Source organism: Phaseolus vulgaris, chromosome 3, assembly GCF_000499845.2.
Source record: "Phaseolus vulgaris cultivar G19833 chromosome 3, P. vulgaris v2.0, whole genome shotgun sequence".
NCBI lineage: Eukaryota > Viridiplantae > Streptophyta > Magnoliopsida > Fabales > Fabaceae > Phaseolus > Phaseolus vulgaris.
Genome location: NC_023757.2, coordinates 16,865,966 through 16,890,185, shown reverse-complemented (window position 1 = coordinate 16,890,185; position 24,220 = coordinate 16,865,966). Strand labels below are relative to the sequence as shown.

The following is a 24,220-nucleotide window of genomic DNA, read 5'->3' as shown; positions in this document are numbered from 1 at the left end:
AGGATTTGTTGTTCAATAATGTCGAAATTTGATATTGAGAAATTTGATGGTAAAATCAGCTTTGCTATCTGGCGACTCCAAATGCTAGCTGTTCTCACCCAGAATGGTTTAAAGAAAGTTCTGGCAGGTAAAATGATGAGGCCAACCACTATGACGGAGGAGCAGTGGAATAAGATAGATAAAAGGCATTGTTTGCAATCCAGTTTTGCTTGTCCCGTGAGGTGTTGGGTGAGGTCATCAACGAGAAAACTGCAGCAAGAATATGGAGTAAATTGGAGTCTTTATACATGACCAAAAGTCTTGCAAACAAACTCCGGTTAAAGGAGCGACTCTTTACACTCCGAATGTCCGAAGGTACTCCCATCCAATCTCACCTTGATGAATTTAATTCCATCATAATTGATTTGGAAAATTTGGATGTTAAAATTGATGTTGAGGATAAAGCCGTTCTTCTTATTGTTTCTCTACCACCCTCGTATCGACAATTCAAAGAAATTATGTTATACGGTAATTATCTTACCTTAAGCTTTGATGATGCCAAGACTAATTTACTAGCCAAAGAAAAATTTGATACTGAAATTCATTCTGGAAGTTCCAGTGAAGGATTAGTAGTTAGAGGGAGAAACCAAGAGAAAGGTAGGAACAAGAAATATAAATCTAGGTCAAAATCTAGAGGCAAAAACTCCAAATATTGTCGTTATTGCAAGAAAAAAGGACACGAGATCTCTGAATGTTATAAATTGGAAAATAAGCAAGATAGAGAAGATAAGGGAAATGGTAAGCAACCAGAAAAATCTGCTGAAGCCAGTATTGTTGAAACTGAATCTGATGGGGATTGTTTTGTAGCTTCCAACACTGAACAAAGGTCTAAAAATGAATGGATTCTTGATTCTGGTAGTACTTTTCACATGTCTCACAATAGAGAATGGTTTACCACATATGAACCAGTTTATAATGGTCTTGTTTTGATGGGAAACGATGCTAAGTGCAAAGTTGTTGGTGAAGGAACAATCAAAATCAAGACAGATGATTGAATTGTTAGAACTTTAGCAGGTTTCAGATATGTCCCTGAGTTGAAACAAAATCTCATTTCCTTAGGCACCCTTGAATCTCATGGGTGTAGATACTCAACTGAAGGTGGAGTTTTAAAAGTGCCTAAAGGAGCTCTTGTGTTACTAAAGGCTATTCGATGTGATAGTTTGTATGTGCTGCAGGGTTCAACAGTTACTGGTTTTGCAGTTGTTGCCTCACCCAACAAAGATAACACCAAGTTGTGGCATATGAGATTAGGCCACATAAGTGAGAAGGGAATTCTAATCCTCAAGAAGAAGGGTCACCTTGGTAACCACTGTACTGGAAAGGTTGATTTCTGCGAACATTGCATTTTTGGTAAGCAGAAAAAGGTTAGTTTTTCTAAAGCCATAAACAGAACCAAAGGTACTTTGGATTATATTCATTCGGATCTTTGGGGTCCATCAAAAGTTCCCTCCAGAGGTAAATGTCGTTATATGATGACAATTATTGATGATTTCTCACGAAAACTGTGGGTGTATTTTCTCAAACATAAGACTGAAGCATTTTCCACTTTTAAAGAGTGAAAATTCTTGATTGAGAATTAGACTGGCAAGAAGATAAAGAGGCTAAGGACAAACAATGGCCTTGAGTTCTGTTCAAATGAATTCAATGATTTCTGCAAGAAGGAAGGCATTTCCAGACCCCTCACCATCCCAAGGACTCCACAACAGAACGAGGTTGCAGAAAGAATCAATTGAACTATCCTGGAGAGAGTTCGTTGCATGCTCTCCCATTTTGGTTTGAGAAAATCTTTTTGGGCTGAAACGACTTCAACGACATGTTATTTGATAAATCGCTCTCCTAACAGATCAACTGATTGCAACATTCCATAAGAAGTTTGGTTAGGTAACCCTGTTGATTATTCTAATCTTAAAATATTTGGTTGCCTTGCTTATTCTCATGTAAACGAGGTAAAATTAGAACCTCGTGCTAAGAAGTGCATTTTCTTGGGTTATGGCTTAGGGGTTAAAGGCTATCATTTATATGACCCAGAATCTCACAAAGTAATTCATAGTCGAAATGTGACCTTTAATGAAAATGCTATGCTCTCTTCTGTAAAAGATATTGTCATTTCCTCAATTGATACAAATGACCAGGAAGATGCTTGAGAGAAAGTGGAGTTTGAGATTAAAACACCTGCTCATGAGGAAAACGTTCCCAATTCCTCCAGTACTCAATATGATCAAGTCATTGTTATTGATGGTACAAATGAACATTTGAGTCCACATTAGCAATGTCCACCTCAACGACGAGGGTTACCACAACCGTAGTTTATGGCTCAAGAACTTCCACAATAGAGACCAAGAAAACCAACTCAAAGATTAATTACAGAAACTGCCAACATTGCTTATGCTTTAACTATTGCATAAGAGATGGGTGAAGAAGGTGAACCCAAGAATTACTCTGAAGCTATCTCTAGTGAGGACTCAACAAAGTGGATTGCTGCTATGCAAGAAGAAGTTGTGAGTCTTCTAAAAAACGAAACATTGGAATTGGTGAAGTTAGCAGAAGGAAAACGAGTCATTAGTTGCAAGTGGATCTTTAAGAGAAAAGAAGGGATCCCTGGTGTTGAGAGTACAAGAAATAAAGCAAGATTTGTTGTAAGAGGTTTTGATCAAGAGAAAGGTATTGACTTTAATGAAGTATTTTCTCCTGTTGTTCGTCATACTTCAATACATATATTACATGCTTTAGTTGCCTTGTATGATTTGGAGCTGGAATAGTTAGATGTGAAAACTGCTTTTCTTCATGGTAATCTTGAGGAAGAGATTTACATCTAGCAGCTTGAGGGGTTCGTTCTTCCTAGAAAGGAGGACCATGTATGTCGTTTGAAGAAATTTCTCTACGGCTTGAAGCAATGACCAAGACAATGGTATAAAAGGTTTGATTCTTTCATGGTTTGACATGGATACTCCAGAAGTAGCTATGATAATTGTGTCTATTTTCAAAAGACATATGATGGGTCATTTATATACTTGTTGTTATATGTTGATGACATGTTGATTGCCGCAAGAGATAAATCTTTAGTTAACAAGTTAAAGGACCAACTTAGTAGTGAATTTGATATGAAAGACTTAGGTCTTGACAGGAAAATTTTAGGAATGGAGATCAACAAAAATCGTCAAGCTGGAAAACTTTTTCTATCACAAAAGAAGTATGTTCTTAAGATGCTTGACAAATTTGGAATGCGAGATTGCAAAACTGCTAATACTCCAATTGCCACCCACTTCAAGTTGTCATCAGATCAGTCGAAAATCTGACGAGGACAAAAGGCGCATGTCACATGTTTTGTATTCAAATGCAATTGGAAGTCTTGTGTATGCTATGGTATGTACTAGACCTGATTTAGCTTATGCTGTTAGCATTGTTAGCAAGTTCATGCATAATCCAGGCAAGGCACACTAGGAAGCCGTTAAATGGATACTTCGTTATCTGAAAGGTTCTCCAGATCTCGGTTTAGTATTTGATCAACATAGAGCCGATCCCGAAGGAGTAGTTGGCTATGTTGATGCTGACTATGGTGGTGATTTAGATCGGAGAAGTTCACTTTCAGCCTACATTTTTACCTTATGTGGGTCTGCTATCAGCTGGTATTCCTCACTTCAAGCCATTGCGGCTTTGTCCACCACTAAAGCAGAATATATCGCTGCTACAGAAAGAATGAAAGAGGCTATATGGCTTCGAGGCTTGGTAAGTGAACTTGGTCTTCAACAAGATGTTCTTGTTATATTTTGTGATAGTCAGAGTGTTGTCCACTTAACCAAGAACAACAAGTATCACTTAAGGACCAAACACATTGAAATTAAGCACCATTTTATCCGAGACATTGTTGATATGGGAGGTTACTTACCACAATTAATTGTTATCAAAGGGAGATTACTTACCACAATTAATTGTTATCAAAGGGAGGTTACTTACCATTAATTGTTTTTATTATTGTTGTCTCCTAGAACCATTATATATATAGTGGCTTCCTTCAAGCAATGTGTACCGATCAGGTAATCGGAAGTGATGACGTGGCAGCAAGCGATAATATAGGCGTGTTGAACGGGACACCTGGCTGACAGAAGGGAAGTACATCGGGAAGTCTGTGTAGTCGCCAATCGTTGATTTGGCGCTCTCCGATCTCTAGTGTGTGTAATTGGCGGTCGCCAGAGTTGTGCCATAGTCGCCATATACGAGTACTAGGAGATCAGGTGGTTAGAGACCGCCAAAAGGGGCACATCGCCGAAAGATCAGGAAAGCTTGCCTAAGGCTTTCAAGGGGTACAAGTACGAAGAAGGCGCCAATGATATGCTTATCACGCAGCAGTGGAGGATGAGGTTATCAGATGATCATTCCCTAGCCAGAGGTCGAGGCAAGGGAACAGTTTCCCAGAGCATGCATGATGTGCAAGCGAAACAGATCGTGATAGCGGCAGGCGAGACCACAGAGAAGGTGTGCAGGGTGACACCCCGTACTCGCCACTTAAGGGGTCGCGCTCCAAGGTAAGCTGTGCACCAAGTTACTCCTTGTATGGGTAACTTAGTCGAATGGCTTGAAGAGTAGAGGTGACGCTCAAGTGGAGGGAGCTCCTGATGGTGACACGTGTACAGCTGGATGCGAGCCACGTGTCCAGAGGTGTAACCGTCAGGAGAGAGAAAGTGCTCAGGTATATAAGGAACACTTAACAAACTTTTGAGGTACGCTTTCAGAATACTTTCTAGTACACTGAGATTCACTGCGCACGGTTCCTTGAGTTGAGATATTCTCTTTGAGTTTTTGGTGATTCTGTCACTGACTTGAGCGTCGGAGCGCGATCGGCCGCAGCGGCGCCACTTTGTTTTCTTCAGGTTCTTGCGAGGAATTAGGGCGTGAGGAGCAAAGGCTAACGTGGTGCGAAGCTGATCAAGAGGAGAGACCTTTGACGTGGCAAGACTCTTGCACTCAGGTCAACCGGCAGGATCATCAGGCGCCCACCGTGGGGCCGTGTAAAACGTGTTTCCCATCCACAACGTGAGTTTCTTGAAGTTTCTGCAGTTCTTGTGTGGTTGTGTGCTGGTGCAACCGTTTTTGAAGTTTTTCACCGTTTGTTTGAGTTTTCAATCGGTGAATTGAAGTTTTTCACCGTTTGTTTGAGTTTTCGATCGGTGAATTGAAGTTTTCCACCGTTTGTGCGAGTTTCGTTCGGTAAATCGAGGTTTTTACCGTTCGTTTGAATCCTCGATCGGTGAATCGGGAGTTCTAGTGGAGAAGCAGGAGGTTCGAGTTGAGATTGCGAGTTTCAGTGGAGGTTTTGACCGATTGGTTGCTGGATCGATCGTTCCGCTGGAGAAGGTTTCGGTCGTTGGAATTCGATCTGCTGGTATTTCATGAGAAAGATGAGAAGTACGCGTCCAAGTCCCGTTGTGCCGACTACTGAAGAAGGCGCCATGACCATGGCGCAAATGATGAAGATCATGCGCGCGTTGCAAGAGAACATGGAGGCGTCGCGCGTCCAGCAAGCGAAGATGCACGAAGACCTGGTCGCCTCTCAGGCCAGGAACGAGGAACTCAGCAAGGTCACTGATGAGCTGCGTCAAGCTCTTCACGAGCAGAGAGGACGCGCAACTGATGAAGAAATTACACCGTCATCGCCGCCACGCGTCTTTCCGATGCCGTTTGCTCAGGCGATCACGGACACGGCGATCCCTGCGAGCGTGGTAGCCGTGAAAGCTTCTTTCACCGGCGTGGAAGATCCTGAAGCACATCTCACTGCGTTCCACACGCAGATGATGCTGTTAGGAGGCTCAGACGCAGTTTATTGCAAGATGTTTATGAGCAAACTCCAGGGAACAGCGCTGGAATGGTTCGTTAGCCTGCCTACAGGTCACATAACCAGTTTCCAGCAGTTCTCAAAGCTTTTCGTCGACCAGTACATCGTGAACAAGGCGCCACCTAGGGTGTCTTACGACTTGTTCGATGTAAGGCAGTATTAGGGAGAGTCCCTCAGGGACTATCTGAATCGTTTCGGAGCACAGATGGTCCGCTCGCCTGCCAAGGACGAGGAAATGTTGGTATATGCCTTCAAAAAGGGCGTGCTGCCCGGACCTTTCAGCGAGGCGTTGATTAGGGGCCACCCCGCCACGTTTGCGGAAGTTCGGCGAATCGCTGTGGCCCACATCGCCGACGAGAGCGAGGTTGTAGAAAAGAGAGGGAACGTGGCTCCTGCTAGGCCACGGGCCAAAACTAGAATCCAGCCGCAGAGGGTGCTGGAGACGGCGGCCAAAAAGGATCAAAGGACTCGCCATCCTTACGATCCAAAGAAAAACAAGGGGAGGGGTCCAGGGCGCCCTAGGGAGTTGAATCGCCCCCCGAGGTACAAGTTCGTCATGGGATTGGCGGACCTGATCGTCATTCCCAACATAGCTGCTAGGCTTAAGGCGCCCGAGAAAGTCTCAGACAAGGTGTTGGGACCAAAACCGAACGCATGGTGTGAATTCCACCAAAGTTTTGGTCATTCCCTTGATTCGTGTTTGGCCCTGGGTTACCAACTCGACAATTTGGTCAAGAGCGGCTTCTTGAATGACTACCTGCTGGACAAGAGAATGGGGCAAGCGTCGAGCTCTCAGCCGGCGAGCAGTAAGGGCCAGCAGCATGAGATGCCCACTCACGGCGAGATCCACACCATCGCTGGAGGTTTCTCGGGTGGGGGATGTACTGCATCACAGAGGAAGAAATATGCAAGGTCTGTGATAACAGTAGATGTGTTCGAAGATCACTCGTCAGATGTGGACATTACGTTCACAAAGGACGATCTCAGGGACGTTGTGCCTCATGACAACGATCCCATAGTTGTATCGCTAGTCACGGCGGGAAGGAAGGTCCACCGGGTACTGGTGGATCAAGGAAGCTTGACAGATGTCATGTTCTGGCCGACTTTCACCAAGCTACAATTACCCCTTGACCAGTTAAGGCCTTTGACGTGACAAGACTCTTGCACTCAGGTCAACCGGCATGATCACAATGTAACACAACAAATAACAACATATACTTGCTTTCTCTCTCTTTTCATATACTCTCTATTTCTTCTCTTGGGTGTAAGTGTTTAACCCATATAGAGAGAATTTGTTTTGGGGCTATTTATCTATTAGCATGATAAGAATTCATTATACTCTCAGTACCATTATAGTGGAAGTTTTGACTCTCTCACCGGTAGTTTTTTACCTCTATTTAAAGGGGTTTTCCACCTAAAATTTTTTTATATCATTCTCTTTTTCTTGTTACTTTAATTTCTCATAATCTTTGGTTGAAATTATCACGCTTCAACACGCGATATTCCTACAATAATAATTCGGTATATATGGAATAACATCATAAACTAATCCCTGCAGAAAAACAACGTCACTTAATATATTAGTAAATATTTTGTTATAATGCGAGAGTAATATTTTCAATTGACGAGAACCTCCATTGGTTTAATCATTTCATTTTCAAATAAGAAAATCACTTTGATAAAAACAAACATATATCTCCTTTTACATTTAAGACTAACGCAAATATAATTATATTTTGGGTTGCTAATATTGAAATGAGAGTCTGAAGTTCCATTTTTTTTTATCAGCAATAAATTAATAGAATAAAAAGAGACACTTAAGGGGTGTCTCAACCCTTATACACAAGACCTTCATAGTTTAAACAAACAGCAATACAAAACAGAGTTAAGGATCACTTACCACTAGAACCCATAAACTATAAAGGCTTCCCAAACCAGAAAAATTGATTAGCACATACACCAACAGAAAACAGATTGCGTGAAAAAGAAAAAAAAAACTCCCTCCCACCCCTTTACAACAAGACAAAGCCATTAACAACTTAATTAGAACCAAAAAACCACGGTAGTCCCAGTCACAGCTGTAGGCCATGCCCAGATTTTCTTGCTTCATAACTACTACACAGTGGTGCTGACCTTGAGAAGCAGAGTTCGCCATTTGAATTGCATCTGTTACACCTCAAGACACCTATGATGTTTGAGATTGTTTTGGCCAGAGCAAAACACGATCCAGATACAGACGTACCTCCTTCATCCTAAATCTATTTCCTGAATAACTCAACTTCATTTAACCCCGCCAAACAGCATGCCAAAAACCAGATGAACGTAGGCTTCAGCTTCCTTGGTTCGTCGCACCTTCCATCAGAGTAATTTGATATCCATAAACAAACATACTTAGCACATCCTAACAGCACCCATTAACAGGTCACCCAAACCATCACAACATACAGAACTTAGCCCCTAGCAGGGTCACCCAACCCATCATAGCTTATCCTAACAGCACCCACCAGAGCTACATGTCCTGACAGCTAACATCCCCTGCCTCACCAAACTTCAACCGCTCCTCTACTCATCCCACCCACATATGATACCGCTAGGATAACCAGTTACAAAACCCATGCAGTAAGCCACTCCCAATCTCCACACTGGTGAGAAGTCTGCATACCTGCAGCCAAAACCTGCATACCTGTCCAGACACAAAAGTGCCAACAAGAAAACCAAAGGCTGTCAGCCCCTACTTAGGGGCCTGGGTAGTAAACCAAGCACCCACCCCTTACAACCGTTACCGCTAGCTAGAACCATGACATCCAACAACCACACAGAACCTTCCCAAAACCACTTTTCATCTAAAAAGAACACCAGACACTAAAACTCAGTACACCCCCTGTTCCCACCTACGCTGACTTCAGCTGACATCTGGAAATGAACGACTTCATTGGATCAAGCGTGCCTGCCTCAGATATCAGTACACAGGCTCTTGCCCTCCACTTAGCAGTTTTGCATGCACACACCAGGATTGAGAATCCAATCCGAAAAGGCATAGGTGAAGGAGTTTGTCCCAAACTTCAACTTGAGCCACACTGATAGTTGGGCTAGATGAACAATCTCTTCTACATCAACTAAACCCTGCTTGAACACCACCAAATTTCTTTGGTCCCACATACTTCTAACAATAGCAACCCAAACACCCTTCCATATCTGATTCTGTTTGACACTCAAGTGGGGCAAATAGAAACTCTCAAAGTGTATTGAAATATCCTTATGCTGCACAAATGTGATGCCAAACCATCTCAAACAAAGTAACCATACCTTCTGCGCATAGGCACATTCTATAAAGAAGTGTTGAGATGTTTCTTGCGTTTCCTTGCAGAACACACACAAAGAAGAACTTACAACCAAACCTCTCCGGAGCAGATTGTCATAGGTTGGAAGTCTCTCGATCAGGATTCTCCAAGCTGTACACAATGCTTTAGGGGCAGCTATAGCCTGCCAGAGTGCAGGGAAGATGGCCTGCACATCATTATTTGCAACGCTGCGCAGAATAGAGTATGCAGACTTCACAGAGAACTCACCATCTTGTTCTCCATTCCACATCAAAACATCATTTCTATCTTTGCGAAGGGTCTTTCGCATAATAAGGCTAAGCAACTCTTCCTCCATCCACTTTCCCACGTGAACCTAGGCCTTCTCCACCTTAGCCTCCAACTCCACCCATTATTCTCCCAAACACCCATTTCTCCCAGCACCTTACCTTGGTCCAGCGAAACCAAATACAGCCTAGGAAACAACACTTTGAGCTTAAGGAACACTTTGAGCTTAAGGTTCTCCACCCAGACATCTTCCCAGAACCTGACCTTATCCCCTACTCCAACATTCCAACCAATCGATTTGTGGAACCATCCTGTCCCCTCCCCCTCACCAGTAGCCCTAGATAGGTCTTTCCACCACCAAGAGTAGTAGTTATTTGACACTTCGTGTCCTGCTCCCTCCCTATCATACTTAGACACTAGGATCTCCTTCCATTTCCCTTTTTCTTCCTTCAACATCCTCCATTTCCATTTTGCTAGTAAAGCACAGTTAAACGTTCTAATATCCTTGACTCCTAGACCCCCTTCCCCCTTTGGCTTGCACACAGTGTCCCAGCTGACCCACGAAATACGCTTATTTTCCGCCCCCATGTCCATTAAGGTTTATAAAGATATTGTAAAGTGTCTAACACATTGCTTGAAATGATGAAAGTTGGCAGTGATTAATTAGGAAAGAAGAATGGGCAAAGGAAAATAATATGCATTTGGTGATCTGCTTTGAAGCATATATAAGAACAGCAGAGAACAACATAAACTAGACATTATCTTCACAGAAAAGCAACCTTTATCTCTTGGATGGAGATTGCCAAGTCCCTTTCACTTCTGCCATAAGAAACCATTTTCAAGTTTTATTTTTCCTTCTTCTCCGTTTAAAGAGGCAAAATTAAAGTGGATGTGATTCTGTGTATATGGATCCATCGATCTATTTATAAAAATTACATCACAAGTTGTTGGTTAGGAAAGAAGAGAACATGGTTGCCAACTTGTCATTGTCTACTGAAGTCATTGTTCAATAACCACTAAAGCTAGCAGGTAAAGCTTATTCAACTTTGTCTAAAGGACAATGTGCGATAACATCATTTAATCGTCACCTTCCTAACCGAAAATTCCCCCAGCAAAATACCAAGTGAAAGAAGAATTTCTTAAGGTAAATACAAACAAACCACTGTCATCCTTTTGTATGTTAGTAACCAACCAGAAAACAACAAGAAAGAATTTGTTAGGTTTAGTTTCATAAGAAAATTCAGCATCATCATTCCTCATAAGCTCAAAATTGAGTAACTGTAGCCAATATTACACTGTGTTGTCGCTGCCCATGTACACGCAAAATGAAAATAATTGAGATTCTGTACCATGACACTGACCTAATTATTCAATATTATTGGTGGTGTTATTGCAGTGAAAAAGTTACGTTTGTTTTGTCAAAAAGTATTCATAATTCAAGTTGGAGTCGTTGTTATATAGGGATTAGCCGCCCACCATTAATTTCAAGTCCCCACTGGCACCAAATCAAACAAATTCATCACTTTCCTCATGCTTTCTTAGAAGCAAATGCAACGCCAACTAATTAAATAGATCACTGATAACTAATTTTTACCCAAAGAAACTTTATTATAAGACTTGTGAAAATGTAAGATATCACAGTATACACTACCAGTTTAGGTAGAGGTAGATGCACTATACAAGCAGTGTAACATTAATTAATTTGTACTCACAAAAGACAAAGATTATTATTCCTTGGATTGATGATTGCATGCATGGGCGGCACAGCACAAGGGCAGAATCTATGGATAAACAGAAGGTGATATGTGATGAGAATTATGGAGATGATGATCACATAATTGAGCAGGCAGAGGTGTTATCTTCACAGAAATATTCATCGCAACGGCTCACGTAACAAGGCCTGCCTCCACCGTAACTGTCATAAACAGGCCTTCCATAATAAGCCTCATAACATGGTGGGGGCCCACCGTACCCATGAAAGCATGGCCCACCTTCCCGACCTTCATAGCATGGTACACAACATACTCCGATCGGAACCGCCATTGGGGGCGGCGCTGGCACTGGAACTGGCACTGGCGCAGGCGCTGGCACTGGCACAGGCGCTGGCGCTGGAGCCACCGGCACCGGGGGAGGGTTTTCAGGCTTCGGTTTCGGCGGGGGCGGGGGATTTTCCTTGGGCTTTTCGGGTACCTTGGGCTTCTCTGGCACCTTTGGCTTCTCTGGCTCCTTTGGCTTAGGTGGCGCCTTTGGCTTTTCAGGTTCTTTGGGCTTCTCTGGCTCTTTGGGCTTGACTGGTTCCTTGGGTTTTTCGGGCTCCTTAGGCTTCTCAGGTGGTTTGGGCTTGGGAGGTTCGAGAATTTCAATGCTTTTGATAGTCCCACAGCCTTTGCAGCAAATCTTGTCCCTCAGCTTCTCAGGGTTACAGCATACCACCGTTATGGTCACCATGTCATGCTTCTCGTCATAAACCTGGTCTCGAATTTCTCTTGTTCACAAAATTTTCAAACCCAAAATCAACTCAACTTTGATTCTCTTTTCATTCACTTACCACACTGTAAGGGAATTAGTTTACTTTAATTTTGTGAATTATTATATATTATATATTATATATTCAGCATGCAAGCTTCCAGTAGCAGAACAACAACAGTAACACTAAATTAAGTTCTGATTAAAAATGAAAAGAACTTGATTGAGAATTTGGCACTCACGAGGGAATTTGCAGAGAATTTTCTTGACCTTCTTGTAGCATTTGTGGCACTGGAGATCAACCTTGAGTCTCATTATGGTCACCTGATCAATCAACATGATCAATTAGGTAGAGAAAGATGATTTAAAGACTGTGCATGGAATTCAATAGCAGCATGGAACAGTTTGATTGATCTGATCAGAATATAGAGATGATGGTTGTGATGATCAAGAATGAAGGCATCCACGTACCTTTTCAGCCATGGTTGGGAAATATGTGAGAGATGAGAGAGGGAGATATGAAATGGAAAAGAGGTGAGGAGTAACACTAAAGAAATGAAAGGGGAAAGGAAAGAAGGGATGGAAGGGGGGTTAAGTAAGTAACAGGTGAAACAGAAAAAACCAATACGATAAGAACACGTAATGTAGCTCAGTGTTACGTTAACGTTGGAAATTGTCGGTACATGGGGAGTGCAGCAAGAAGTAGTCTTGCCGACTCTGCAATTCATTTACCGCACATCGCATGTGCTATTTTGACTAAAGACTTCCTCAATCGTGTGTTTTTGTTCTGCAAATTTTTAAACATGTAAAATAACAAAATTCATTTATACATATTTTGGGGTTTTAATTGAGTTTGGTGAGGCTCAATAATGATTGTGTGCTCAGACCTTCCTACCTTACACACCTATCCAAACAGGTTTACCAAACCCTGTCATTTAGTAAAGTACTGTACTCAGTTATCAAATTGTTTTACTCTTTGGCTGCAATGGAATAAAGAAAGAGAAAAGAAAGAAAATTTTCTTTATAATTTTTTTTATCTCATCCTTTTCTCATAAACACTATTATAATCTGGACTGACATAAAATGATTTTTTTGTCATCTAAAATCAATGTAAAAATAATATTTTTTTATATCACCCATTTTCGTTACATCACAACGACGACATAATTTAATTCAAATATTTAACATAAAAAAAATATTTTTTTCTGTGATAATTAGTTTCCTTATGCTATTTATAATTTTTTTCTTTAATTATTTCTTTCTAAAGAGTTGTATTAGTATTTTTTTTTTAATTTTTCTTCATTTGTGTAGCATAATTGATAAAAACACTTTAGAACAAGATTGGTTTCTAATTATGCAACTTGATCATTGTGAAGTTTATTTAATTTTTGTGCATAATTAGTGTACCGATCAGGTAATCGGGAGTGATGACGTGGCAGCAAGTGATAATATGGGCGTGTTGAACGGGGCATCTGGTTGACAGAAGGGAAGTACATCGGGAAGTCTGTGTAGTCGCCGATCGTTGACTTGGCGTTCTCCAATCTCTAGTGTGTGTAACCAGCGGTCACCAAAGTTGCGTCATAGTCACCATATGTGAGTACTAGGAGATCAGGTGGTTAGAGACCGCCGAAAGGGGCACATCGCCGGAAGATCAGGAAAGCTTGCTTAAGGTTTCCAAGGGGTACAAGTATGGGGACTGGCGATATGCTTGTCACGCAGCAGGGGAGGATGAGGTCATCAGATGATCATTCCCTAACCAGAGGTCGGGGCAAGGGAACAGTTTCCCAGAACATGCATGGTATGCAAGTGAAGCAGATCGTGATAGCGGCAGGCGAGACCACAGAGAAGGTGTGCAAGGTGACACCCCGTACTCGCCACTTAAGGGGTCACGCTCCAAGGTAAGCTGTGCACCAAGTTACTCCTTGTATGGGTAACTTAGTCGAATGGCTTGAAGAGTAGAAGTGACGCTCAAGTGGAGGGAGCTTCAGATGGTGACACGTGTACAGCTGGATGCGAGCTACGTGTCAGGAGAGAGAAAGTGCTCAGGTATATAAGGAACACTTAACAGACTTTTGAGGTACGCTTTCAGAATACTTTCTAGTACACTGAGATTCACTGCGCACGGTTCCTTGAGTTGAGATATTCTCTCTGAGTTTTTGGTGATTCCGTCATTGACTTGAGCGTCTGAGCGCGATCGGCCGCAGCGGCGCCACTTTGTTTTCTTCAGGTTCTTGCGAGGAATTAGGGCGTGAGGAGCAAAGGCTAACGTGGTGCGAAGCTGATCAAGAGGAGAGACCTTTGACGTGGCAAGACTCTTGCACTCAGGTCAACCGGCAGGATCATCAGGCGCCCACCGTGGGGCCGTGTAAAACGTGTTTCCCGTCCACAGCGTGAGTTTCTTGAGGTTTCTGCAGTTCTTGTGTGGTTGTGTGCTGGTGCAACCATTTTCGAAGCTTTTTACCATTTGTTTGAGTTTTCGATCGGTGAATTGAAGTTTCTTACCGTTTGTGTGAGTTTCAATCGGTAAATCGAAGTTTTTACCGTTCGTTTGAATCTTCGATCGGTGAATCGGGAATTTTAGTAGAAAAGCAGGAGTTACGTGTTGAGATTGCGAGTTTCTGTGGAGGTTTTGACCGATTGATTGCTGGATCAATCGTTTTGCTGGAGAAGGTTCTGGTCGTTGGAGTTTGATCTGCTGGTATTTCATGAGAAAGATGAGAAGCACGCGTCCAAGTCCAGTTGTGTCGACTGCTGAAGAAGGCGCCATGACCATGGCGCAAATGATGGAGATCATGCGCGCGTTGCAAGAGAATGTGGAGGCGTCGCGCGTCCAGCAGGCGAAGATGCACGAAGACCTGGTCGCCTCTCAGGCCAGGAACGAGGAACTCAGCAAGGTCACTGAGGAGCTGCGTCAGGCACTTCACGAGCAGAGAGGATGCGCAACTGATGAAGAAATTACACCGTCATCGCCGCCACGCGTCTTTCCGATGCCGTTTGCTCAGGCGATCACGGACACGGCGATCCCTGCGAGCGTGGTAGCCGTGAAAGCTTCTTTCACCGGCGTGGAAGATCCTGAAGCACATCTCACTGCGTTCCACACGCAGATGATGCTGTCAGGAGGCTCATACGCAGTTTATTGCAAGATGTTTATGAGCACACTCCAGGGAACAACGCTGGAATGGTTCGTTAGCCTGCCTACAGGTCACATAACCAGCTTCCAGCAGTTCTCAAAGCTTTTCATCGACCAGTACATTGTGAACAAGGCGCCACCTAGGGTGTCTTACGACTTGTTCGATGTAAGGCAGTATCAGGGAGAGTCCCTCAAGGACTATCTGAATCTTTTCGGAGCACAGATGGTCCGCTCGCCTGCCAAGGATGAGGAGATGTTGGTATACGCCTTCAAAAAGGGCGTGCTGCCTGGACCTTTCAGCGAGGCATTGATTAGGGCCACCCCGCCACGTTTGCTGAAGTTCGGCGACTCGCTGTGGCCCACATCGCCGACGAGAGCGAGGTTGCAGAAAAGAGAGGGAACGTGGCTCCTGCTAGGCCACGGGCCCAAACTAGAATCCAGCTGCAGAGGGTGCTGGAGACGGCGGCGGCCAAAAAGGATCAAAGGACTCGCCATCCTTACGATCCAAAAAAAAGCAAGGGGAGGGGTCCAGGGCGCCCTAGGGAGTTGAATCGCCCCCCGAGGTACAAGTTCGTCATGGGATTGGCGGACCTGATCGCCATTCCCAACATAGCTGCCAGGCTTAAGGCGCCTGAGAAAGTCTCAGACAAGGTGTTAGGACCAAAACCAAACGCATGGTGTGAATTCCACCAAAGTTTTGGTCACTCCCTTGATTTGTGTTTGGCCCTGGGTTACCAACTCGACGATTTGGTTAAGAGCGGCTTCTTGAATGACTACCTGTTGGACAAGAGAACGGGGCAAGCGTCGAGCTCTCAGCCGGCGAGCAGTGAGGGCCAGCAGCATGAGATGCCCACTCACGGCGAGATCCACACCATCGCTGGAGGTTTCTCAGGTGGTGGATGTACTGCATCACAGAGGAAGAAATATGCAAGGTCTGTAATGGCAGTAGATGTGTTCGAAGATCACTCGCCAGATGTGGACATTACGTTCACGAAGGAGGATCTCAGGGACGTTGTGCCTCATGACAACGATCCCATAGTTGTCTCGCTAGTCACGGCGGGAAGGAAGGTCCACCGGGTACTGGTGGATCAAGGAAGCTCGGCAGATGTCATGTTGTGGCCGACTTTCACCATGCTGCAATTACCCCTTGACCAGTTAAGGCCCTACAGAGGATGCTTGTATGGGTTCGCTGGCGACCAGGTGGAGGTCAGGGGGTACACTGAGTTAAGAACCACGTTCACAGACGAGGCGGCCTCGAGGATGGAGAAGATTAAGTACCTCGTTGTGAATGTCCCCTCGGCGTATAACATTCTGGGAAGACCGACCCTCAACAGAATAGGAGCTGTGCCCTCAACCAGGCACATGAAGGTTAAATTGCCGTCAATGGAAGGGGTGGTGATCACCATAAGGTCTGACCAGAAGGAGGCAAAGAAGTGTTACGAAAACAGCCTCAAGACCAAGAGGTCGGTGAGCTATGTCACCACGACACCACCTCCTGGTGTGGAGCCTGGGACAGCAGAGAGGCAAGTTGTTGACGCGGCAATGGAAGTGACCGCCGGAGGCGATGTCGTCATGGTGGACGCTGAAGCAGGGGGAGAAAATGCCGGTCGGGAGGAAGAAGCAAGAAACCGCCCAGAAGAGGCTAGGGAGTCGGGAATCGCCAGGCTGGTGATCGCCAGTGAAACAAGGCCCAAACCCGTCGAGGAGTGGCTTGAGAGGGAGATCGGGGGCAAGGTCTTCAAGTTGGGAAGATCTTTGGAAGGTGAGATGCAAGACCAGATCGCCAAGGTGATAGAAAGGCATCTGGATGCTTTTGCATGGTCTGCTTCAGACATGCCGGGAATCGACCCCAATTTCTTGTGTCACCACCTAGCAATGGACACATAGGTCAGACCAGTGCGACAAAGAAGAAGAAAGTTTAATGAAGAGAGAAGACAGGCGATTAGGGACGAAACGCAGAAGCTCCTCGCCGCGGGTCATATCAGGGAAGTCCAGTACCCTGAATGGTTGGCCAATGTCGTGCTGGTGAGGAAGAGTAACGGGAAGTGGCGCATGTGCGTCGACTTCACGGATCTAAACAAGGCTTGCCCAAAGGATTCATACCCTTTGCCAAGTATAGACGCCCTGGTCGACAGTGCAGCAGGGTGCAAGTTGTTGAGCTTCCTTGATGCCTTCTCTGGGTACAACCAGATCAAGATGCATCCTATGGATGAAGAAAAGACCGCCTTCATGACTGAGAGATCGTGCTACTGCTACAAAGTGATGCCCTTCGGGCTGAAAAATGTAGGGGCTACGTACCAAAGGTTGATGGACAAAGTACTTGCACCGATGCTGGGAAGGAATGTGCAGGCGTACGTAGATGATATGGTCGTAACCTCGCTAGAAAAAGGCAAGCACATCTCAGATCTGGAGGAGCTGTTTACCACGATCGCCAAGTACAAATTAAAGCTAAACCCCGAGAAGTGCATTTTTGGCGTAGAGGCAGGGAAGTTCTTGGGTTTCCTCTTGACTGAAAGGGGAATTGAAGCAAATCCTGATAAGTGTGTTGCCATCTTGGCAATGAGAAGCCCGGCTACTGTAAAGGAGGTGCAGCAGCTTACAGGTCGGATGGCCGCCCTATCTCATTTCGTGTCAGCTAGTGGAGAGAAAGGCCATCCGTATTTCCAATGCTTAAGGCGAAACAATAGGTTTGCCTGGTCGAAGGAATGCGAAGAAGCTTTCGTAAAGCTTAAAGAGTACCTAGCGAGCCCGCCGGTTTTGTGCAAGCCTTTGGTAGGAACCCCTCTCAGGTTGTATTTTGCTGTAACTGAGAGGGCGGTGAGTGCGGTGCTCGCCCAAGATCAGGATCAGACTCAGAAACCTATCTACTTCGTTAGCAAGGTGTTACAAGGCCCAGAAGTAAGGTATCAGGCCTTGGAGAAAGCTGCCCTGGCAGTTGTATTCTTGGCGAGGAGGTTGCGCCACTATTTTCAAAGCTTTACGGTGCTGGTGATGACCGACTTGCCTATCCAGAAAGTCTTAAAAAAGCCTGATGTAGCTGGGAGGATGGTGAAGTGGGTGGTGGAGCTGTCCGAGTTCGACATCAAATACGAACCCCGAGGACCGATCAAGGGGCAGATTTTCGCTGATTTTGTGGTCGAGCTCTTGTCAGAAGCAGCACGAGTTGAGGGGGACGATTTTCGTTGGGTACTTTCGGTGGACGGATCGTCTAACCAGCAGGGCAGCGGTGCTGGAGTAATTCTAGAAGGGCCCAACGACGTGCTGATAGAACAGTCCCTAAGGTTCGCCTTTAAAGCTAGCAACAATCAAGAAGAATATGAGGCGTTGATTGCAGGTATCTTGTTGGCTAAGGAAATGGGAGCTAAGGTGTTGGTGGCCAAGAGTGACTCGTTGTTGGTCACGGGACAAGTAACAGGCGAGTTCCAGGCCAAGGATCCAAAAATGGCGGCTTACCTGGAGTATGTGCAGGAGTTGAAGGGTTCCTTTGCCTCGTTCGATGTGGTGCATGTACCCAGGGAGAAAAATGCCCGGGCTGACCTGCTAGCCAAGCTCGCCAGCTCGGGCAAGGGGGGTAGGCAGAGGACCGTTATTCAAGAAACTCTGAAGACGCCTAGGGCGTTTGTAGCAGATCACCAGGTTCTTCAGATTAGTAAGTCGACGGGGAGAGGGGCGAGAAGTCGCAGGTCCTTAACTCAGGAGACCTTGAGGACGCCAAGAATAAGAGTGTGTCAAGGGGAGAGGGTGAACGTGGCGCAGGTCTGCGCTACGCATAGGCCAGACACATGGATAACGCAATACCAGCGCTGCTTGGCAGATAGCGTTCTCCCGCTGGATCCGACGGAGGCTAGGAAGATAAAGAAGAACTCTAGCAAGTTCACCTTGATCGACGGCAAGCTGTACAGGTTTGGGTTTACGCACCCACTCCTAGAATGTGTGCACGGAGAAAAATGTACAAGAATTATGGCCGAGCTCCATGAAGGTATATGTGGGACTCACATCGGGGGTCGAGCTCTGGCTGCAAGAGCTCTCCGTGCAGGTTATTAATGGCCAACGATGAGGGAGGACTGCAAGAAGTATGCTCAATGTTGCAAGCAATGTCAGCAGCACGCCGATTGGCACAAGGCATCCCCAGAAGAGCTGAAGTCAATTTATAGCCCCTGGCCGTTTCACACTTGGGGAATTGACATTCTGGGACCCTTCCCATTGGCGGTCAGGCAGATGAAGTACTTGGTAGTGGCGATTGAATAGTTCACCAAGTGGATCGAAGCGGAGCCAGTAGCCCAGATTACCGCACATAAGATCGAAGGCTTTGTATGGAAGAATCTCGTGTGCCGGTTTGGTGTGCCTAAACGCCTGGTGTCGGACAATGGGACTCAGTTTGCAAGTCACATGTTGAAGAAGCTATGCGAAGAGGTGGGAATACAACAGGTGTTTGCATCCGTTGAGCACCCACAGACGAATGGCCAAGTGGAGTCTGCCAATCGAGTGTTGCTGAGAGGTTTAAAGAGAAGACTAGAGAAAGCTAAGGGATCGTGGGCTGAAGAGGTACCCCGCATAGTTTGGGCGTACCATACCACTGAACAGTCAGGAACCCACGAGACCCCGTTTAGCCTGGTTTATGGGTGTGATGCGATGATTCCAGTGGAAATACAGGAAAGCTCGCCGAGATTTCAGAACTTTGTGGCGGAAGACTCAAACAAAGAAAGAAGAATGAATCTGGATTTACTGGATGAGGTCAGGGAGGAGGCGAGAGTGAAGGCCGAAGTAGTGAAGAGGAGGATTGAGCGAAGGTATAACTCTAAGGTAATGCCGAGGCGGTTCAGAGAGGGCGACCTAGTGATGAGGAAGGCCCATCAATACGAGATGGAGAACAAGTTATCACCTAAGTGGACGGGACCGTTTAGAATAGCCGAGGTGCTCGGGAACGGGGCCTACTGCTTAGAGACGTTAGAAGGAGGGGCGATTCCTCGCACTTGGAACGCCACGCATCTCAAATTATATTACAGTTAAAGCCTTGTAAGTAAAGACGAACATGAAGAGATTTACATGCTTTTTGTTAAAACAGTTCAAGGGGGCACTCTTTTTTTCCCTAAGGAGGGTTTTTAATGAGGCCACCCAATAAAGAAGAGTTTCAAGTTTAAAGTTTCTAAGATTGCATGCTTTCTAGTTAAAAGTTTTAAAGTCCCCATCGTTTTTCGGCGATTGGCGGCATCAGTTAAAGGTTTTAAAGTCCCCATTGCTTTTCGGCGATTGGCGGTATCTAGTTAAAAGTTTTAAAGTCCCCATTTTTTTTCGGCGATTGGCGGCATCAGTTAAAAGTTTTAAAGTCCCCATCGTTTTTTTTGGCGATTGGCGGCATTTGTTAAAAGTTTTAAAGTTTCCATCGTTTTTTGGCGATCGGTGGCAATAGTTAAACAGTTTTAAAGACCTCATCGTCTTTCGGCGATCGGAGGCACCAGTGATGATTAAAGACCTCAACGCTCTCGTGCGTCTTGAGGCAACAGAGGAAGTCCTCCTCGCCTCTGAGCGAGTGCAGGCAAGAACAGAGGAAGTCCTCCTCGCCATTGAGCGAGTGCAGGCAAGAACAGAAGAAGTCCTCCTCGCCATTGAGCGAGTACAGGCAAGAACAGAAGAAGTCCTCCTCGCCATTAAGCGAGTGCAGGCAAGAACAGAAGAAGTCCTCCTCGCCTTAAGCGAGTGCAGGCGAGAACAAAAGAAGTCCTCCTCGCCTTGAGCAAGTGCAAGCGAGAACAGAAGAAGTCCTCCTCACCTTTGAGTGAGTGCAGGCGAGAACAGGTTAAAGGTCCTCAGTGCATCCAGGGGGGAGGAGGTGTACACCCTGGGCAAGCTGAGGCACCAGAGAAAGTCCTTCTCACCCCAGAGTGAGTTCAGGAAAGATAAACTGAAAGATCAGAGGTGTTCGTGGCCTTAAACGTCGGGAAGGGATGGTTGATGGAAAACGCCTTTCCCCCTTTAAGCGAAACATCAATATTGACCCAGTAAGACCAGATAAAGCTTCCACGCTTGCAGGCGGTGCGAAGAAAGAAAATCCCTCTCGTCTTGAACGAGTTCAGATTATTGTTCTAAAACTCAGGGAGGTAGAGAAGGATCCGAAAGGCGCCTCTACCCAGAGATGAGGGAACCATGATCAAGTTATGAAAGTAAGAAAGATCGCATCGCCAGAACCCTACGGCGTGAGGATTGAGATAGCGAATGGGCTGTACGGCGATTAAAAGAGTTCCAGGCGATGACAGGAGTAAGGGGTTACCTCGTTTGGCAGATCAGGTAAACTGTGTTTTAATACTAGTTTGAGTTAAAACCTGCTGCCTAGTAAGCGATTTATGCTAAGGTTTGTTGCCTTAAGTTCACAAGTTGTGTTAAATGTCCTCGCTAAAGAGTTAATAGTTGCTCAAGTTTACTTTGAGTTAATAGTTTTCTAAGTTGTTATAAGGTTAACAATTTACTCAAGTTAAAAGCAGTATGTAAAGGGTTAAGCCCGAGTATTGTTGAGTTGATGCAGTTAAGCAAGTTTCACTGGTTACGTTAGTTAACCCCACAGCAAATAGAGGCAAAAACATGCAAGGTAAATAGAAAGACAGTATTCAGGAAATGGAAGTTATATAAGCAACGTCAATTCAAGTCTATACACAAATAGCTATTACAAATAAAGGATAAGCGACAAGTTTCGAAGAAGAGGCGATGGGGAGAGGCAGTTAGTCTTCAGAGGGTACAATCTTCCCATCCACCACTTCGTTGCAGATCGACACCATGGAAAGGTCGAGCTCAGGGTATTGGCATGCTACTTGCTCTAGAGCGGCGTCGAACCCGACGGAGAGGACTTGAGCAGCGCTCTGCTTGAGCTCATGAGTTTGCTTCTTTAGATTTTCTTTCTCCTCATGAGATCGAGCGAGTTCTTCAGCAGCTTTTTTTGCCCTCATCCCGAGTCTGGGCCAGCTCTGCAGCAATCTTTTTGGTCTCCTCACGAGCTTCGGCGAGCTCAGCGAGAGCCTGGTCCCTTTCCTGCTCGACCTTCCCTAGGAGGATCTCCCTATCTGCTGATCTCTTCTCAAGTTTCTCCACCATGGACGCTTCAGCTTTTCGTGCAGCCTCCATATCTGCCACCTTGACCCTGTAAGGAACCAACTTACTCTCCAGGTCAATCTTCTCTTGAAGCTGGGTGTGCAGTTTTTGGCACAGATCGGAGGCCTCCTTGCGTGTGTTCCTTAGCTCAGCGTCCCATGCATCCTCCAACCTTGAGTGTTCCATCTCAGTCATCAGCAGGTTACAAGTGAGCTTCTCCGCCTCAGCTCTTATCATAAGATTTGATTCCTTGAGCGCGGAGTTCTCCTCTTGGAGCTTCTTTAGTGAAGCCTTCACAGCTCTTGATACGAGCAAAGGAAGATCTTCCGCCATGGTCTTCAGTTGGGCTGTGAAGGGTCCCAAGGTCTCTTCGAAGGAAGCTGGGAGGCTTGAGGCCGATGCTAGAGGCACTGGCGGGGTTTGATGTTGACTTTCACCACCACCCTCTTGAGTTTGTAAAGCAAGGGGGGCTTCTTGGCGTGGTGGTGAGGTCGGGGATTCTGTTATCAGTATTGGCGAAATCTGAGCGCCCTCATCTTCTCCTAGTGCGGCCCCAGCGATGGATGTGGTGGAAGGAGGACCCTCTCCGACAGATACAAACGTTGTTGAGGCGCTTGGAGGGTTTTCCACGTAGTTAGGGCCGCTGCTTTCAACTACTGGGGGCGCGGCGGCCAAGGGTGTTGCTGGGACTGGTCCTAGCAGAGCTGGAGGTGAGGGCGGTGTTGGTGTTGGGAGTGTAGGTGGTGTAGAGGTGGCCACCCTTGTCCTCTTAGTAATACGACCATCCTCAGTATCTTCGTCGTAATGTTCTTCCTCTTGCACCACCTGAGGAGTCTTCCTTTTGGGTTTCCTCAAAATTAGTTTTTTTCTTTCTGGGGCGGGCTGTACCCCAGAAGAAGTTGGACCTCGGGGAGGAGTCTTGCCTTGGGCAGCGGCGATCTCCACCACCGAGTTGGGCACGATTTGGGAGCCCGCCGCGAGCTTGTGAGATCGGGCGATCACCCTCAATTCCGCCAGTTTTCCTTTTCCCAACATGTTATTTGCACAAGGTAAAGGATAGATGAGCAACCAAGGCAGAAGCAGAACATGCGAGTATGTTCATACAGAGATAACACAAGTAGCACATGGATGAATGATTAATGCCAATACAGAATAATGGAATGCCAAAAATAGAGTGGTAAAAATTCTAAGTTAGTTTTAACGCGAAGTGAGAGACTTGGTGTTGAGGTAGGGGCTGACCTATGTGAGCTTCGAGTTGGCCCTCGAGGAACTCGAAGGGAATTATTGAGGCAGTGGGGAAGGTGATGTTGGCAGCAGCCACACTCTTCTAGAAGAGACAAAGATCTTTGTCTAGCTCCCCCATGTTGTCAGGACTTCTTGGTCTCCTGAAGTTGTCCTTGGAGTCTTTGTTCCCCTTGTTTACCCAATACAGGGGGAAGCCGTCAAGCAGTGAGGGGTCTTGGTCGTTCTGGCACACCTTGACGAACTTCCCCTTCCAGTCTTTATAAGATTGCTGGAAGATTGAAAGGATCGACCTCCCAGCAATCCCGTTCAAGATGACCCAGGGACGATCGCCGGGATTCTTTGCCTCAAAGAGGAAGAGGAAGACATCGACCGAAGCCGGCAGCCCCAAGTGTGCACAGAGAATTTGGAACGCCCTTACGAACGCCCAGCTGTTGGGATGAAGCTGGGCAGGGGCGATGTTGAGCTCGGTCAGTAGCTCTCTCTCGAAGCGAGTAAAAGGAAACCTAAGTTTCACTTTCTTGAACAGGGTGGCATAGATAAAGCAGAACAACTCGCCATTGTTCCCCTTACCGTCCGCACAGATCGGTTCTCCCGGGAGGCAAGGCAGCACGGTCACTTTGTTATCATGCTCCTTGTGAAATGAAAGGTCGGGTTGATCTCCTTTCTTCAGTCGAAGCACGCCCAACTCAGTATTTATTGACGAGGTCTCTTTCAGCAGAGCTGGGGTGGCCCAAGGATAGAGCTCCTTGTAGTCTTGCGGAGGAAGGGGGGCTCCCCCGGCGAATGGTGGAGTTGCCTGGGTAGGGTTGGCGTGAGAAGAGGTAGGCCTCTCGACCTGTGTGG

At 45.8% G+C, this 24,220-nt stretch overlaps 4 protein-coding genes across 5 annotated transcripts; 2 read left to right on the top strand and 2 right to left on the bottom strand.

The window, feature by feature from the left end:
• The first annotated feature begins 6,074 nt into the window (after window positions 1–6,074).
• Window positions 6,075–7,022, top strand: LOC137839237 (uncharacterized). Its single transcript, XM_068648360.1, has one exon. The coding sequence runs from the start codon at window positions 6,075–6,077 to the stop codon at window positions 7,020–7,022; it is 948 nt and encodes a 315-aa protein (XP_068504461.1).
• Window positions 7,023–11,043: 4,021 nt separating this feature from the next.
• LOC137806799 (protein PYRICULARIA ORYZAE RESISTANCE 21) lies at window positions 11,044–12,737 on the bottom strand. 2 transcript variants are annotated; one of them, XM_068607081.1, is made up of 3 exons: window positions 12,394–12,737; window positions 12,165–12,246; window positions 11,044–11,939 (listed from the first exon to the last, which is right to left on the bottom strand). In XM_068607081.1, the coding sequence occupies exons 1-3, from the start codon at window positions 12,403–12,405 to the stop codon at window positions 11,287–11,289; spliced, it is 747 nt and encodes a 248-aa protein (XP_068463182.1). In that variant the 5' UTR covers window positions 12,406–12,737; the 3' UTR covers window positions 11,044–11,286. The 2 variants fall into 2 exon arrangements, with proteins under 2 accessions (XP_068463182.1, XP_068463183.1); XM_068607082.1 differs by having other exon boundaries at window positions 11,044–12,008; window positions 12,394–12,472.
• A 1,956-nt stretch (window positions 12,738–14,693) lies between these two features.
• On the top strand, window positions 14,694–16,974 carry LOC137839235 (uncharacterized). The gene is made up of 3 exons (XM_068648359.1): window positions 14,694–15,311; window positions 15,368–16,794; window positions 16,884–16,974. Exons 1-3 carry the CDS (start codon window positions 14,694–14,696, stop codon window positions 16,972–16,974), a joined length of 2,136 nt encoding a protein of 711 aa, XP_068504460.1.
• Window positions 16,975–21,967: 4,993 nt separating this feature from the next.
• On the bottom strand, window positions 21,968–23,167 carry LOC137839234 (uncharacterized). The gene has a single exon (XM_068648358.1). The coding sequence runs from the start codon at window positions 23,165–23,167 to the stop codon at window positions 21,968–21,970; it is 1,200 nt and encodes a 399-aa protein (XP_068504459.1).
• Window positions 23,168–24,220: the final 1,053 nt, after the last annotated feature.